At 42.9% G+C, this 16,836-nt stretch overlaps 1 protein-coding gene across 4 annotated transcripts in view; it reads left to right on the top strand.

The window, feature by feature from the left end:
• Nucleotides 1–16,836, top strand: part of npnta (nephronectin a) — a 55,794-nt gene that overhangs the window by 17,686 nt on the left and 21,272 nt on the right. For 3 of the 4 annotated variants that reach the window (XM_076264883.1, XM_076264880.1, XM_076264881.1), the window contains 2 exons: nucleotides 3,459–3,578; nucleotides 6,910–7,044. In XM_076264883.1, coding sequence (XP_076120998.1) covers nucleotides 3,459–3,578; nucleotides 6,910–7,044 — 255 coding nt within the window. The remainder of the gene's footprint in view (nucleotides 1–3,458; nucleotides 3,579–6,909; nucleotides 7,045–16,836) is intronic. The other variant, XM_076264882.1, reaches the window with a different exon arrangement.

Raw genomic sequence — 16,836 nt, 5'->3', positions numbered from 1 at the left:
TCCTAAAGTTTGATGCTACCACCATGCTTCAAATTAGAGATGGTGCTATAGTGGTTATATGCAGTGTTTGGTGTCTGCATCTATAACTAGTCTGATGGTCAAAAAGCTCAATTTAGGTCTCATCAGACCAAAGAACCTTCTTCCATTTCACCTTGGAGTCTTCCACATGTCTTTGGGCGGACTTTAGTCAAGATTTAATAAGAGCTTTGCCACTCACGTATAGAACTTTTCTGATGACTGAAGAACTTGGGCAATAGTTGTTGCAGAGTTTCTCCCATCTCAGCTGCTGAGGCTTTTGACTCCTTTAGAGTTGTCATAGGTGCCGTGGTGGCCACCCCCACCAGTATTCTTCTTGAACAGTCACACATATACACAACACACAACAAAATATCCAAGGGGGTGAATACTTTTTATAGGCACTGTATATAGGAGAAACATGGGCAACTTTAGTAAGGTATACCTCAAGAGTCTCCATGATAGAATGCAACCCAGTATTTCATGGAGTTCGTGGAGATGTTACTCTCCAAAAGTGATCTTTTGGAAAAAATGTTGCGTCTCTTACCATCCTCCTCACTGTGGGGGCAACATTTACAAATATCTTTGTCCAGACAATTTTGTCACAGTTGATTTCAATTTCAACTTTTTATGTGCATTTTTCATGTGAGTGTCTTTTTTCATAGTAATTTCCTGACTTACAGAGGTCAATTCACTTTTCCTTTATTTGAGTTGTGTATGCTATTGTCTTTCCCATGTTGAAGAATGACTAAGCTATTTAACCTGTGCCATGTTTCAATAATTGTGGCAGATGTGATTTTCTTTTCAATATCAGACAGACTGTCGCCATATTGTACAAAAGGTCACATGACCCATCAGAGTGATAGGCTTAAGCCATAATTACATAGATTTACAAAACACTTATATACATATATACACACAACGTCATAATATCTACAAAATGCATGTACTTATAGAAAAACATTTATATAATATACTTTGTAATTTTGGGTGATTGAATCAGTGCTAATTATCCCGTGAGCTTCGGGGGTACAGCTATTTCGACGGGTGACGTCACTCTCTATTTTATATAGGCTTACACACATGATTTCACACTTGTGGTTCACGGTCAAATTTCCTTCGAAATATAGGTCATATGACCGTGGCTGGCTGGCCGACAAGTTAAAAGAAACTACTGTAATCATACTAGCAAGCACAATATACCATACACGTTATGGGAAGGGTTGAATTTGGGTAAACACTGTTTCAAGGTGCGCCCCGTGCGTTAAATTGGTTTTGCATGTAAGTGGTTGAGAACCACTTACATGCGAAATTCCTTGAATAATAGTGCAGATTCCCTCTTGTTAAGACATTAAGAATGAAATTGCACAAAATGATAAATCGCCTCATTAAACCTCTCCCCGTGTCAGTATATCTATGGAACTCATATGGCGTGTGATTGTAGGCCTGATTTTTAAGCTAAGCAGCAGCAATGGTCGTGGCCGCTGAGTGAAAGGAGACCTCCGGTTAAACCATAGCGATCTTGCTAGTCAATGTTTTTTTAAGGTTGGCTATCACTATGTTACAAAGGCAGTGAAATATTAGACAAATATATGGTCAGTTGGCCACCGCTTGTTAACCCATATCAGGCGTTTGCAGCCTACACTGTACATTTGTTTTAATTCGTCAGTATTATATCATTAACCTGACTCTCGCCAGATGAATTTCGTTCCGCTTAGCTCCGCCTAGCTTCACTCACATCCATCTGGGACCTCTTCCATTGAGAGTGATTTCTGCACCCGATTTTACGGTACAGCCAATCAGGACGCAGGGCGGGAGTTTCATAGATGTGACATAGCGTAGAAGCGACTGTGAGACTGTTATCAGCGTCACGGGTTGGCTTCGATGTGAGTGGTTGAAATAGCACGTCAATAGATGACGGACAAGTGGCTTATTCAATCATATGCAAGCATTTTTTTATTAGGCCCAGCCTTCTGAAACACCATTCCAATGGATCGGTTCCAGATGGATGAGTGGAGCTAGGCGGAACGAAATTCATCTGGCAAGAGTCAGGTTATTATATCAGCAAATAACACAGTCTGAACGTACCAGAGAAATGGTATAGATCGTATTTCATTAGAATATATCCTGAATTGTTGGTATGTGATGGGAATACTGCATTTAATTACATGCATTATTGGATAACATTACATTAAACTATTATTTTCATCCCTTTTGGGAGGGTCCAAGTCTCATCTAGGGGGTACGGACCCCCCCAATACCCCCCGTAATTCGAACCATGGATTGAATGTGTGTGTCTTGTATGTGAAGTTGCATTGTTGACAATTTCCACATTTATAGTTTCCCGATTGGACATTGCTGAGAAAATGTGTGGGGGGAGAAGGAGGTACGTCCGCCCTAACAAGCATGTTGCGGAGGTTGGGCTGTCTCTTATAGACAACACGTGGTGGTCCTTGAAACTGTCTCAGTGTCGGGTCTGTATCCACAATGTGCCAATGTTTTTTAATAGTCCGTTCGATATCTTTGGCGATGGGAGAGAACTGTAATCCTAGTGAACTGTACAGGAATTACACACTGGATACAATGTTGTGTCTTGACTCGACTATGTGAACTGCTATTTGGATATGGTTATATTTTTATAAATGTGAATGTAGTCTTCTTTATATAAGTGTATGATGAGTAACCTGTAGACTGAATAGACGCCAATATCATGTTTACTTATTATGACGGCCTAATGCGGCCTGATACACAGCCAAGTATTCTGATAGGGTGGAAGCTTGTACTTATTTATAAAAAAAAATGTACAAAGTATATTATATAAATGTTTTTCTATAAGTACATGCATTTTATAGATATTATGACGTTGTGTATATATGTATATAAGTGTTTTGTAAATCTATGTAATTATGGCTTAAGCCTATCACTCTGATGGATCATGTGACCTTTTGTACTTGTTTAAATATGGCGACAGTCTGATATTCCAGTCTGATGAAGATCGTATAAGCTCGAAACGTTACATACTGGTGAAAGTCAATAAAAAATCCCTGATGGGAGCAAGTGTGCGGACATTCCACCCTTTTTTCCTTTTGATAGCCTAGCACTTTTTGTCCAGCGCCTGCCTTGGATGTGCGCACCAACTAACTACTTTTCTTTTAAATAACAATTCCTTGATAAGATTTTTTTCCCCACAGGATAAATGTACTCTAACTAAAAGTTGGATTTTTCTCATGGTTTCATTTTGGTCCACATTTCTTTCTGCATTTCTTACAGCCCTTTTTACTCATCTTTACCAGGGGTGGTATCTGTACAGCATATAACACTGTATAGCTACAGTAGCTGTGTAGCATTTACAGAGGGAAAGAGAGAGAGAGAGAGTTAGATAAAATAGATAGACAGATTGATACTTGTCTCACCTATTTTTTTCCATGTTATAATTCATTCAGATGTCCACATTTGTGCAATGGCAAACTGTCAGTATGGATGTGACGTGGTGAGAGGGGAGGTGCACTGTCAATGTCCATCTCCTGGATTACATCTTGCCCCAGACGGGAGGACATGTGTGGGTTTGTATTCATTTTAATGTAATCACTAAAAAATCACAATTTTTTGTCATATAAATCCCATGACACATTCCATATACCACTAACAACTGTTGGTTAACAGTTATGTTAACAATAGTATAATGTATTTGAAGCAAACTTCATAAATATACGCATAGTTTTGGTGTTATCATCATTATTATTATTATTATTATTATTAGCCTAAATTATCATTATTATTGATTATGTTGATGATGTAATAATTGATTGTAATTGTAAACTTCAGTAGGGTAAACAGCCATAGGGAAGAAACTTCCTCTGAACCTGCTGGTTCGGGTGCGGAGAGACCTGTATCGCCTCCCGGAGGGGAGTGGGGTTAACAGTCTGTGGTTGGAATGAGAACAGACTTTGATGATGCTGTGCACCTTACACAAGCATTGTTTGCCCTGGATGGCCTCGGACCTGGAAGTGAGGAACCGGTGATGCGTTGGGCAGTTTTCACCACCCTCTGCAGTGCTTTCCGGTCGGAGGCAGAGCAGTTGCCATACCATACTGTGACACAGTTGGTGAGGATGCTCTCGATGGTGCAGTGGTAGAAGTTCACCAGGATCAGAGGACACAGGTGGACACTGATGATGTGTTGTTGCAATGGTAATCCTGCTCAGTACGAGAGGAACCGCAGGTTCAGATCCTGGTGACTACAGAGTCTTTAGTCTCCTCAGGAAGAAGAGACGCTGGTGAGCCTTCTTGATCAGGGTAGAGGTGTTGAGGGTCCAAAAGAGGTCCTCAGAGATATGGACACCCAGAAATTTGAAGCTGGTGACACGCTCCGCCTCAGTCCCGTTGATGAGGATGGGGGTGTGAGTGCTAGCTTTTAACTTCCTGAAGCCCACAGTGAGCTCTTTGGTCTTCTTGGTGTTGAGAGCCAGGTTGTTGTCGGTGCACCACAATGTTAGGTGCTGGACCTCCTCCCTGTAGGCTTTCTCATCGTTGTTGCTGATGAGACCAACCACCATAGAGTCGTCTGCAAACTTGACAATGACGCTAGAGCCATGTACAGGTGTGCAGTCGTAGGTGAAGAGGGAGTGAAGGAGAGGGCTCAGCACACAGTCCTGTGGTACGCCGGTGTTCAGGGTGGGGCGGTTAGGTTGTCTAACCTAACAGACTGCGGTCTGTTGGTTAGGAAATCAAGAATCCAGTTACAGAGGGAGGTATTGATGCCCAGTTCACTGAGTTTGGTGATCATTTTGGAGGGGATGATGGTGTTGAATGCTGAACTAAAGTAAATGAACAGCATTCACACATAGGTGTTGCTATTGTCAAGGTGGGACAGGGCGGAGTGAAGTGCCGTCGAGGTGGCATCCTCCTGTTCTGACAGTAGGCGAATTGGAAGGGGTCCATTGAGGGTGGTAAGCAGGTCTTGAGGTGGGCCAGGACCAGCCTCTCAAAGCACTTCATGATGGTGGGGGTGAGTGCAACTGGACGGAAGTCATTAAGGCTCGTTTCAGTGGAGTATTTTGTCAATGGCACGAGGGAGGTGGTTTTGCATGCAGGGACAGCTGCCTGGGCTAGTGACAGGTTAAATATGTCAGTCCAAACCTCAGCCAGCTGCACAGCACAGGCCCTGAGGACGCATCCGGTGGTAGGGTGAAGTTAGTAGTTTTGTAGTCTGTGATGACCTGGATGCCTTGCCACATGCGGCGGGGGTCAGAGTTGTTCTTGAAATGATCCTTGATCCTTAGCTTGTGGTTGTGCTTGGCCTTTTTGATACCCCTTTTCATGTTAGCCCTGGATGAGCTATAGGCCTGATTATCACCTGATCTGAATGCAATGTCTCGTGCCTTCAGGAGGAGTCTGACTTTACTGTTCATCCATGGCTCTGATTAGGGAAAGTGGTGATCCGTTTGAGGGTGGTGACACAGTTGATGTTGGAGTTGATACAGTCCAGAACAGAGGAGGCGTATGAGTCAATATCTGTGTGGGAGTCAGGGGTGGCCTGAGTGGCAAACACTCTCCAGTCAGTGTTTTCAAAACACTGCTGAAGTGCCGAGTCAGCTCCCTCTGGCCATACTTTGACTTATCTCACTGTGGGTTTCACACATTTGATGAGTGCTGAGTACTTGGGCAGTAGAAACAAAGAGAGGTGATCAGAGTGTCCTAGGGTGGGGGAGGGGAACGGCTTTGTATGCCTCAGCAATGTTCATGTAGACATGGTCCAAAGTCTTGTCTCCTAGTGGGGCATGATTTTGATGGAATTTAGGCAGTACAGTCTTTAAGTTTGAGTGGTTGAAATCACCTGTGACAATGTAGGCTGCCTTCGGATGCAGAGTTTGTTGTTTACTGATAGCAGAATTCAGTTCTTTCATTGCAAGCTTAGCGTTAGCATCCGGTGGTATATAGGTAGCTGTCACAACAGTAGATGTAAACTCTCTGGGCAGATAGGAAGGTCTACACTTAACCATGAGATACTCTAGGTTAGCTGAGCAGTGACTCTTGGTGATGGTAGTGTTCATACACCAAGTTTTGCTTACATAAATGCACAAACCCCCAACTGTCTTTCTGGGAAAATCATGATGTTGCAGTCCATAACCAGTCTGTGTGTGATGATCCGCAGCTGCTGTTCATCCATTTTGTTTGCCAGGGAGCGAACATTGGCGAGGAAAAAAGGCTTGGAAGAGCGAGTCAATGTGGAGTTAGCTTTAGCCTGGCTCGAACTCCTCTGCGAGAGCCCCTTTGTTTACGTTTTCTGGTCCGTCTGAAGTTCCTTCTGGTCGGTGTGGCAGAGTTCGTAGGTCTCGCTGATTTAGCAATCTCTGGGATTACGCTGAGAAAGACGTCGGGATTGGATTGCAGGAACCGATGTCCAAAGGTTCCTGTCGGGTGTACGATACGTATGCTAAATTGTTTTTAGCGAAAATACTTGAAATATAAACAAGCATATTACCACTAATTTGCAAAATCTGGAGAGACATGGGGCGTCGCGATGCGTCCGTGCTGCCATCTTACCTTTCTTTTGTTAGTCTTGTCGCAGAGGATTCAATTAAAATAGTACCCTCAGCCTCAATTTTTAAGTGTAAACAGTATAGTGATTAATTTGTAGCCCTTGGCTCAATGAAAACAAGGTGCACATTTTCTCACCAAGCAAAGTGTCAAGGAGGCAAGTAAAAGTGTCTTTATTATTTGTCAATTAATTTGTATACAGTATACTGTAAAGACAACAGAGTTGATGAGACATTGAAATATCCATGGAACTCTCTGATTCTGACGCCTAAGAATAAGTGATCTTCCCTCTACAGCAGGTAACTGAATGAACTATGAAACTTTGATTGATGAGTAAAATGGCCTTATTTTTTAGATGTAGATGAGTGTGCAGCTGGTCTTGCTGTGTGCCCCAAGTTTCGCAAATGCATCAACAGCTTTGGGAGCTACATCTGCAGATGCTATGAGGGCTTGGTCCTGCAGTTCATCAATGGAAAATATCAATGTATTGGTAAGAGGCTTTGAACATGTCAATGTCAAAATGTGCTAGTTTAAGTAGCCTAGCTACTTTTACAACTAGGTTGCCAGGATGTTCGGGTTCCAAAGAAAAATAATTCCTTAAATGGGATTTCAGGAAATCATCAAAATAACACCCTTTAATTAAGATAGATAGATAGATAGATACTTTATTGATCCCCAGGGGAAATTCAAGGTCTCAGTAGCATACAGACAACACACACATTCACTAACAGCAGAAAAAGTAATAAAAAGTATATAATATAAAAACACAACTAAGCAATAAGGAGAGTAGAAGATAAGAATATACTAAATATACTAAAATACAAATTATACTAACTAACACTTAATCTAAATCAATTCTAAAAACAGTATCCACATAGTGGGGATTAATCAATCAAGAGGCGCTTGCAATGACTGAGGCAGGGACTGAGCCTGTGATTCTCTGTGCATAGTACGGTAAGGTAAGGTGCTCTGTGTGAATGTCACGGTAATAGTGCAATGGTGATAGTGGTCATGGTGATAGTGCAAATGAATAAGTCCAACAGTGCAACAGTGCAAGAATAAAGTCTATATATCTATATATCTATATATATAACTATTTTAAGAAAAGGTATAAGTGTGGCCACAGTTCGGCTGTGGCATGGAGGGAGGGGTTATGCATATGTGCTAATGTGCTAATATAGCACGCAAACAGTGAGGCAGAAAGACAGTGGTAAAAAGTGGCTAGTGGACAGACAGTATCCAAACATGGAGGGGCTGAAGAGGCAGACAGACTATGCAGAGAAGTCTATCTCTCCTCTTCCCTTAGCATTGAACAGTTCAATGGCCCTGGGGACAAATTACTTCCTCAGTCTGTCTGTTGTGCAAGGCAGTGAGCGAAGTCTCCAGCTGATCAGGCTCTTCTGCTTAACAATATTGCTGTGGAGTGGGTGACACTCATTGTCCAAGATGTTGATCAGTTTGTTCAGGGTCCTTTTGTCAGATATTGAAGTGATGCACTCCAGTTCAGCTCCCACTACAGAGCCAGCTTTCAATTCGCCCCGCAGCCTGTCAATTCGCCCCGCATCCTTCTTCTTTGTGCTTCCTCCCCAGCATACCACTGCATAGAAGAGGACGCTGGCAACAACAGACTGGTAGAACATCCTGAGGAGCTTGCTGCACACATTGAAGGACCGCAGCCTCCTCAGGAAGTACAGCCTGCTCTGTCCTTTCTTGTAGAGTGCATCAGCTTGCTGCACACATTGAAGGACCGCAGCCTCCTCAGGAAGTACAGCCTGCTCTGTCCTTTCTTGTAGAGTGCATCAGTGTTGGCTGACCAGTCCAGTTTATTGTCCAGGTGGAGACCCAGATACTTGTAGGTGCTAACCACCTCCACATTGACCCCATCAATGGGGACTGGTAGCAGAGTGGGCTTAGACCTGCGGAAATCCACCACCATCTCCTTGGTCTTTGAAGTGTTGAGTTGAAGATGATTGAGTTTGCACCATTGCACAAAGTCCTCCACCAGGCACTTGTACTCCTCCTCCTGCCCGTTCCTGATACACCCCACAATTGCAGTATCATCAGAAAACTTCTGCATGTGGCATGACTCGGTGTTGTAGCAGAAGTCAGATGTGTACAGAGTGAACAGGACTGAAGAGAGCACAGTTCCCTGTGGTGCTCCGGTGCTGCTGATCACAGTGTCAGAGAGACAGTTCTTCAGTCTGATGAACTGTGGTCGCTCGGTCAGGTAATCTGTAATCCAGGTTACCAGGTGAGCATCCACACCCATCTGCAAGAGCTTGTCTCCCAGTCTGAGGGGTTGGATGGTGTTAAAAGCACCATCTGCTTGAGATATTTGATACCTTTCAATAAAATGCATGTGTATTTTGTCACCATACGGACTTTAGATCCATTATATCTAAAATATGACTGTTGCTATGCCTCTGCTACATGCAAAAAAACAAGTCAAGTCACTTGGCTAATGCCTCACCAGTTTCATACAATGAACAGAAGCTAATTGATTAGTCACACAGTTTATTTGCAGAAAAAAATTGTATTGATACAATCTATTGTATTAGGCTTATTCGATCTACGTAATAATCAAGTAATAACGTTCGCAGCGGCCATTTTGTTGATATAGAAAATGCATAGGTGGGTCTATTTAATGCAGCTGTCAATGACAAGCGCGACAGCGCCGGTATGATCGCTGTAGGCTATTTATTTATTTGTACAAAAGGTAACGTGATGGTAGGCCTATGTTGTGCAATAGGCCTAGGCTACAGGGCAGGCCGTTCTAACAACAGCAATACAGGCCGTTCTAACAACAGCAAATAGCCCTAGAGTCACCCACTGTCAGAAACATACCTGTCAACTTTTTCCAGCTGTCTTCCTGTTTTAATATTTTCCCGTAAAATATCCCATATTTTATCACTTTCATAACATTAGCCCCATCGGACTTGGCCGTCTCTGTACTGTTGTCCTGTACCCCCTGCCCTTCCAGCGAAAATATGTTTTTAAAGCATCGTTTTGCTTGCCTGAAGGCGACCAGAGTGATCAGAACAGTGTGGGAGAGAGCACGATTTGACGCCAATCTCATTAGACCTAGCTTAGCTTCACCTCGTTTAATTAGTGCAGCAGTTTCAGTAGGCCTACGAATTCTTGCTCTCAGCAGAGGGATAGCAACAGAAAGACGAATGTTGAAATGTCCCTGTATTTTGGGTGAGTAACCTGGAAAATCTCCCTTATTTTCGTTGCTCAATGTTGACATGGTCAGGACACGAGAAGAGAATGAGACTGAGAAGTAGTCAGCGCAGGAGAGACTGGTGGCGATGTAACCCACCCAAATATTTAAGTCAGAGTCCTTTGCCTATTTATTATAATTATATATGCATATGTCCATAGGTTAATGTATTATATTACTATTACTGTTTCCTTTTTCTCCTATTTTCCTCTCTTTTCTACCTGGCACGAGAGATACATTCTGTTCGCTATACTCACGTCACTTGTGGTATATAAGCTACTGCGCAGCCGTTGAAGTTAGTTCAACAAGAGTCAACACAGGGAGTAGGCAATAGCTCTGCTGTGCTTCGTACTGCTGTTCTTAAGATATATGATATTATTCTCCAATCTTCTCGCCAGGTAGGCATCTGAACTATTTTCCTTTCCTTTCTGTGTTTCTTAAGTTGGGTAAATCACAATGGAATAGGTTATTTGAGATAACTGGGAAAAACGGACGTTGGAGCTAACCGCTCAATGTTATCGTTATTATGCTAGCCTACCGTCTAGCTAACCACAACAGTGTTGTTATTTTATTTATGAGAAATGTCTGCAATACTTTTGTAAATAAGTTTAAGGGTAGTTTTATCATTTGTTTCAAGTTTTTCTTTTGTTTTGTTTTTGGTAGTGTAATGTTACAGTTCGTCTCTGAACATTTTGACAATGTTTAGTGTTTTCATCGTAATGAGTTCAACAAGAGTCAACACAGGGAGTAGGCAATAGCTCTGCTGTGCTTCGTACTGCTGTTCTTAAGATATATGATATTATTCTCCAATCTTCTCGCCAGGAATTGTGTCTGGGTAGCTAGATTGCTAAAGTGCCTAGTGCCCAACGACCGTCCTGTTTTTACAACTGTGCCTGTGGGGAAACCAACGGCTTGTGTCTGCGGCTCGAGCGTCTACCTCTCAACCGCCTGTACTGGAACGTCAGATATCACCAACAGCTTGTGTCAGCGGCTCGAGCTTCTACCTCTCAACCGCTTGTCCTGGACATCGCCAACGGTTTGAGTCTGTGGCTGCGACTCGAGCATCTACCTCTCAACCGCTTGTCCTAGAAGGCTCCAAAATCGAACTGTATTACACACAGGAACGCCTAGAACTTTGTTGAAAGACGGATCTACTCAGTGGCAGATCGCTGTTGAAATTCCAGCTGGTCAGCTGGACGAAATAATTCCATTCTCACATACACTGATTTAATTTAATTATATTCACATGTAGTTTATATAAGCTGTATATGTTTTGTTTTATATAATTTGTTTATTTATTTTAATGGCCATATTTATAAGTTATTTTATTTATTCTTATTAATCTATTCATTATTTACCTTATCTACCTGGATAAATTATATTTTAATATTACCTATATACATCTCTCTCTCTCTCTTAATAAATTCTATATTTTCTTACACCTTGAAACCAGATATATTATCCAATTTATTTGTTTATAATTCAATTAAATTGAAAGACCCTGTAAATTCCTCCCTCTCTGTAAAATCTACACAGGAAGGGTTACAGAAACTGGCGCCCGAACATAGGACTTATAGTAATATATTTGGTTTCACTGTTCTTTTCCCTTCTCATTGCTATATATATTTTTTTACTCTTTTCATCTCTTTTACAATCTTTATTAGCGTAGTAGCATTAATACTATGGATCTCTGTTTAGAGTATGGTTATGACCCCCTGCGTACTGTGCTACTCACAGGAGTTAAAACAGACATTACGCTTAGAGAAGTGGGGAAAGCATTTAAATTTCTTGATAGTGTTGAAAAGATTGACATGGTTAAGAATGTTTCTAATACTATCCTTTGTCAGTTTAGTTGTGACGTCACTCCAATGCTACTGGAGTCTGAGCATTCATCTGAAGGCGGTTGTTGCTGGAAGGTGGTTCAAATAGGCCAATACAGACCAGAACCGGTAAGTGGGAGCCAACCTGGTGAGGAGCTAGTGCCCCTTGTTCATGCACTCAGTGATATGACCGTCAGTTTTAGGGAACAGATTACCGAATTGGCCAACACCTATGGTGTCAATCCCTTAGTGTTAGGGCAAAGTGCAATAGGTCAAATTAAAGAGGTTTGTAACATGGGTCCCGCAACGTCTACGCCTGTTTCAGGTGCTAAACCTAGATCTCCTGATTTAGCTGTACACTTTAATTGTCCTGATGAACATGTAACTAGCTCTGCTCAGGCCACCGCTAGGGCTGACTCCTTGCTAACCATACCCATGCCTGCTGAAGCTCAACGTGTTATTGTTGAACACATTGTGAAACGTGATTCACTCACACGGGTTCCAACAGCGCGTGAGTTGCGTCCTTTTTCAGGGAATTATCCAAAACCTCCTAATGAGGTAGATTATCAGTTATGGCGTCTTCGTGTTACTCAGTTGCTTAATGATGCAAGTATTACTGAGGGGCAGCAGCGAAGGATTGTATTAGACAGTTTACTTCCACCTGCATTAACTGTAGCACTTAGGATCGGTCACAATGAAGTTCCTTCTGTTTATGTTCGAGAGCTGGACAATGCTTATGGTGATGTGAGCAAGGGTGATGAGCTATATATACAGTTCATAGAGACCCATCAAAACAGTGAGGAAAAACCATCAGACTATTTACGCCGACTCCAGAGTTTGCTTCATGAAGTCACTGAAAGAAATGGTGTAGCGAAGCAGGATGCGGATTGTCAGTTGTTAAAGCAGTTCTTACGGGGTTGTTGGGATGATCAGTTGATAGCCGCTCTACGACTGAGAGAATACAGTGATGAGTCTGCCTATGGGCCACCACCGTTCTCTGACCTCCTGTTTAAAATTAGAACTTATGAGGGTGAGACGCAGCAAAAAGAGTTACGGAGAAAGAGGCACCTGGGTAATAGTGTAGTTAGAGTGCATACAAAAACACAGTTAGCAAGTGAGCCTGTTCCGGCTGAAGGTCATAGTTTTGGTGTCTTCAATGTACCCATGCAGGAACAACTAGAAGCTAAAATAAGGCAGTTGGAGGTTGAGCTGCAGAAAGTGTCTTCTACTGGTAACAAACCTTCAAAGAGGGATAATCCTAGGCAGAGTTATGGATTTGTGGGCCAGAGGGCCGTAGTTAACTCTCCTAGTGCATCTGCTGCCAAACAGACTAAATTAAAGAGGTTCTGTTATAACTGTGGTGAGGAATCACACCTCCTGTCTGCTTGTTCTAACCCAACAAACGCTATTCTAGTACAAACGAGACTGTGTGAGCGGTACCATGCTAACCAGGGCCTGCAGCAGTTGACCTCACAGTCGGGTGAGGCTTTAAACTTATAGGTGCTCCTGCTATGGAACGAGTAGGAGCCAAAACTCACTTAAGTTCCAGCTTGTCTAATAAGTGCGTTAATCAGTTACATCCAAAGAGAGAATACTTTTCTGAGATTCCAGATGGCTTAGTAGGAGAGTCTTGTAATGGAGTTGCTTGGTTGGATGGAGTTAAGTGTCAGTGTTTAATGGACACAGGATCACAAGTGAGCATTGTATCTCAATCTTTTTATTCTTTACAGCTTTCACACAGAGAACTACTTCCTCTTCATAATCTGCTTCATATTGAAGGGGCTGCAGGGCAAAAGGTTCCATACTTAGGTTATATTGAGGTGGAAGTGCAGTTTCCTCAGAATGCCTGTGGGACTGGCCGTCGATTCAGCACTTTGATGTTAGTGAGCCCCGACCAGCCATACAATCTCGAAGTTCCCCTACTGGTCGGGACTAATATTTTGCGTCAATTAGTACAAGATTGCAAAAAGAAAGGAGGACCACAGTTCTTAAATACCATGTCGATCCACTCCAGTTGGGCTGTGGTTTATTCAGAGTATTGTCAGAAATTTAAGCCAGACACCGAAGGTAAAGCTATGCGTGTAACTTTTAGTGGCAAGGTGTCTGTGTGTCTCAGACCTGGTGAGCTGCAGGTTTTAAAAGGCATGTGTCGTATGAAACAGAGTTGTGATAGTTCTCCAGTCCTCTTGAGTGGTGTGGAGGGGGTCTCTGCTCCAGGTGGATTGGTGGTGTATAATGAGTTGATGCAGATGAAAGACAGGTCTTCTAATGCTTTGAAGGTTACAGTTAAGAATATGTCTCAGCATGACATCACCCTGCCTCCAAAGTGTGTTATTGCTGAATGTTATTTGATTGACTGGGCAGTCCCTATTTCTTCTCCTACACACACTGGTTCCCCTCACAAGGCTCATTCGTTTCTAGTTTCCTCAAATGACACTAACAGCCAGCCTGAGTCGTTTGAACTTGACTTTGGTGATAGTCCTGTAGATACAGAATTCAAAGATCGTATTACAAAAAGAATATTTGAGGAAGTTCCTAATGCATTTTCCAAGCATGATCTTGATATTGGAAATATTCCAGGCGTCGCACATCGAATTGAGTTAGAGCCTCATGTTCCATTTAAGGAAAGAACAAGGAGAGTTTCACCTGCAGATTTCAATGATCTAAGAAGTCACTTGCATGATTTATTGGCAGCTGGTGTAATAGAAGAGTCAATTAGCCCTTATGCTTCTCCAGTGGTGTTAGTTAGAAAGAAGAATGGGGACCTTAGGATGGTGGTTGATTATCGCAAACTTAACAGCCTGACAAGTAAAGATGCATATCCATTGCCGCGCATTGAAGAGACATTTGCATTGCTGTCTGGGTCAAAGTGGTTTAGTGTCCTCGATTTGAAGAGTGGTTATTATCAGCTAGATGTGGAGCCTTCTGATAGGCCTAAAACGGCATTTACCACCCCGTTTGGTAACTGGCAGTTCAGGAAGCTTCCTCAGGGCTTAACTAATGCACCTGCAACGTTTCAGCGGACCATGGAGAAAGTGATGGAGGGGATAAACCTTCAGGAGGTGATAGCTTTTCTTGATGACCTCATAATATTTTCGCCCACTTTAGAGCAGCACGAAGAGAGGCTTATGAAAGTCCTTAAGCGCATCTCAGAGTTTGGTCTTAAGCTCTCCCCTTCTAAATGTAAGTTTTTTCAACCCTCCGTCAAATATTTAGGTCATGTCATCTCGGCCCAAGGTATTCAGCCAGATCCCGATAAAATTTCTGCCATTAGAGAGTGGCCACGTCCCCAAACTGTTCATGAACTAAGGTCTTTCTTAGGCTTTTCTGGTTATTATAGGCGTTTTGTCTATAATTATTCACGTGTGGTTAAACCCTTGAATGATTTGTTGAAGGGGGAATTTTCCACCAGGCATAAGCATTCTAAACATAGTAACCGTTCCAGGTCACCACTGTTGGGTGATCGGTGGACTGATAAATGCCAGGATGCTTTTGAGGTCATCATTGATAAACTCACGTCAGCCCCAATACTAGGTTTTGCTAACTGGCAGCTTCCTTATGTGCTCCACACTGATGCCAGCACAACAGGTTTGGGTGCAGTATTATATCAGGTGCAAGAGGGTCAGACACGAGTAGTTGCATATGCGAGCCGTGGGCTTTCCAAGAGCGAGCAGAATTACCCAGCTCATAAATTGGAATTTCTTGCACTTAAATGGGCTATAACGGATAAATTTCATGATTACATTTACGGTGCAAAATTTAAAGTTTTGACTGATAATAACCCCCTAACGTATGTATTAACTAGTGCAAAATTGGATGCCACAAGTCATAGATGGCTCGCTTCTCTGTCCCTTTATGATTTTGATATTCATTATAAGTCTGGTTTGCGCAACACTGATGCTGATGGTCTCTCTCGTCGTCCCCACTCTGCCTATCCAGATGATGATGAGTCTCAGGAGCAGGATAGAAAAATAGCCCAGCTGCTGGAACGCATTACTTTAGCTCCAGAAGAATTTCAGTTCCTTAGTGGCCATGCCATGAGTGCTTTGTGTTTGCGCTACGGTGTTCAGGTCCTTGCTGTGTCTGAGGGGGAAGAAGGTGAAGATGATTCGTTGGTAGACAATGTTGTCCCGGCGGTAGAGACCCTCCTCTGCAATGACAGTGCCATTCCTCAGGAGTTGGAATTTCCTGTGCCATGGCCAGGCCAGCCAGCCCTCCCTGGGTTGTCTGTCGAGGACTGGTGGCGTTTGCAAAGGGAGGATCAGAGTCTGTGTCGTATCATGGATATTCTGGCCAATGATGTTCAAGATGTGGATAGGTCAAAAGAACAGGGTGAGGTGTTGTTACTCTTGCGTGAGAGGTCCAAGTTATGTTTACTAGATGGTGTTCTGTATCGTAAAGTTCTTAATATCCAAGGTGAGGTGTTCTACCAGCTTGTCATACCTCAGAGCCAGAGAGGACGGGCTTTTCATGGTGTTCATGATGAAGTGGGTCATATGGGCATGGAGAGAACTATAGAGTTGGCTAGAGCTAGGTTTTATTGGCCTAAAATGATGCGGTACATTGAGTCTAAATGTAGAGTGTGTGAAAGGTGCTTGAGGCGAAAGAGCAGGGCACAGAAAGCAGCAGAACTGGTCAACATAAAGGTTAGTGGGCCTTTGGAGCTCGTTTGCATGGATTTTCTGTCATTAGAGCCTGACTCGAGGGATACTAGGAACATACTGGTCATAACGGATCATTTTACTAAGTATGCTCAGGCCTATCCAACCAGAGATCAGACAGCAAAAACAGTGGCCATGGTGTTATGGGAAAATTTTATCAGTCATTACGGGTTTCCTCGTCGGTTGCACAGCGATCAAGGGGCTAGTTTCGAGGCTGAAGTCGTGGCAGAGTTGTGTAAGTTCTCAGGCATAAATAAATCCCGCACCACCCCGTACCATCCCCGGGGCAACCCGGTAGAGAGGTTTAATCGGACTTTGCTTGATCTTCTAGGCACATTGGAGGAGAAAAAGAAAGAAGAATGGAGAAAGTATGTTAGACCACTAGTGCATGCTTATAACTGTACTAAGAATGATGCCACTGGGGAGGCTCCTTTTCTTCTTATGTTTGGTCGGCAGCCTAGGCTTCCAATTGATCTTTGTTTTGGCATTAGCCCTCGGGGCCATGACTCAAAAACACATTCCAATTATGTACGAGAATTGAAGGGTAGGCTCAAACACGCATACAATTTGGCTTCAAGAAA

The sequence above is a fragment of the Alosa pseudoharengus genome, unplaced genomic scaffold (genome assembly GCF_046254945.1).
Source record: "Alosa pseudoharengus isolate Yale_2024_CS ecotype anadromous, Long Island Sound unplaced genomic scaffold, YU_APseudo_1.1 YU_APseudo_1.1_scf_4, whole genome shotgun sequence".
NCBI classification, from domain to species: Eukaryota; Metazoa; Chordata; class Actinopteri; order Clupeiformes; family Clupeidae; genus Alosa; species Alosa pseudoharengus.
The sequence above is the reverse complement of the archived record's forward strand: the minus strand, read 5'-3'. Positions and strand labels throughout refer to the sequence as shown.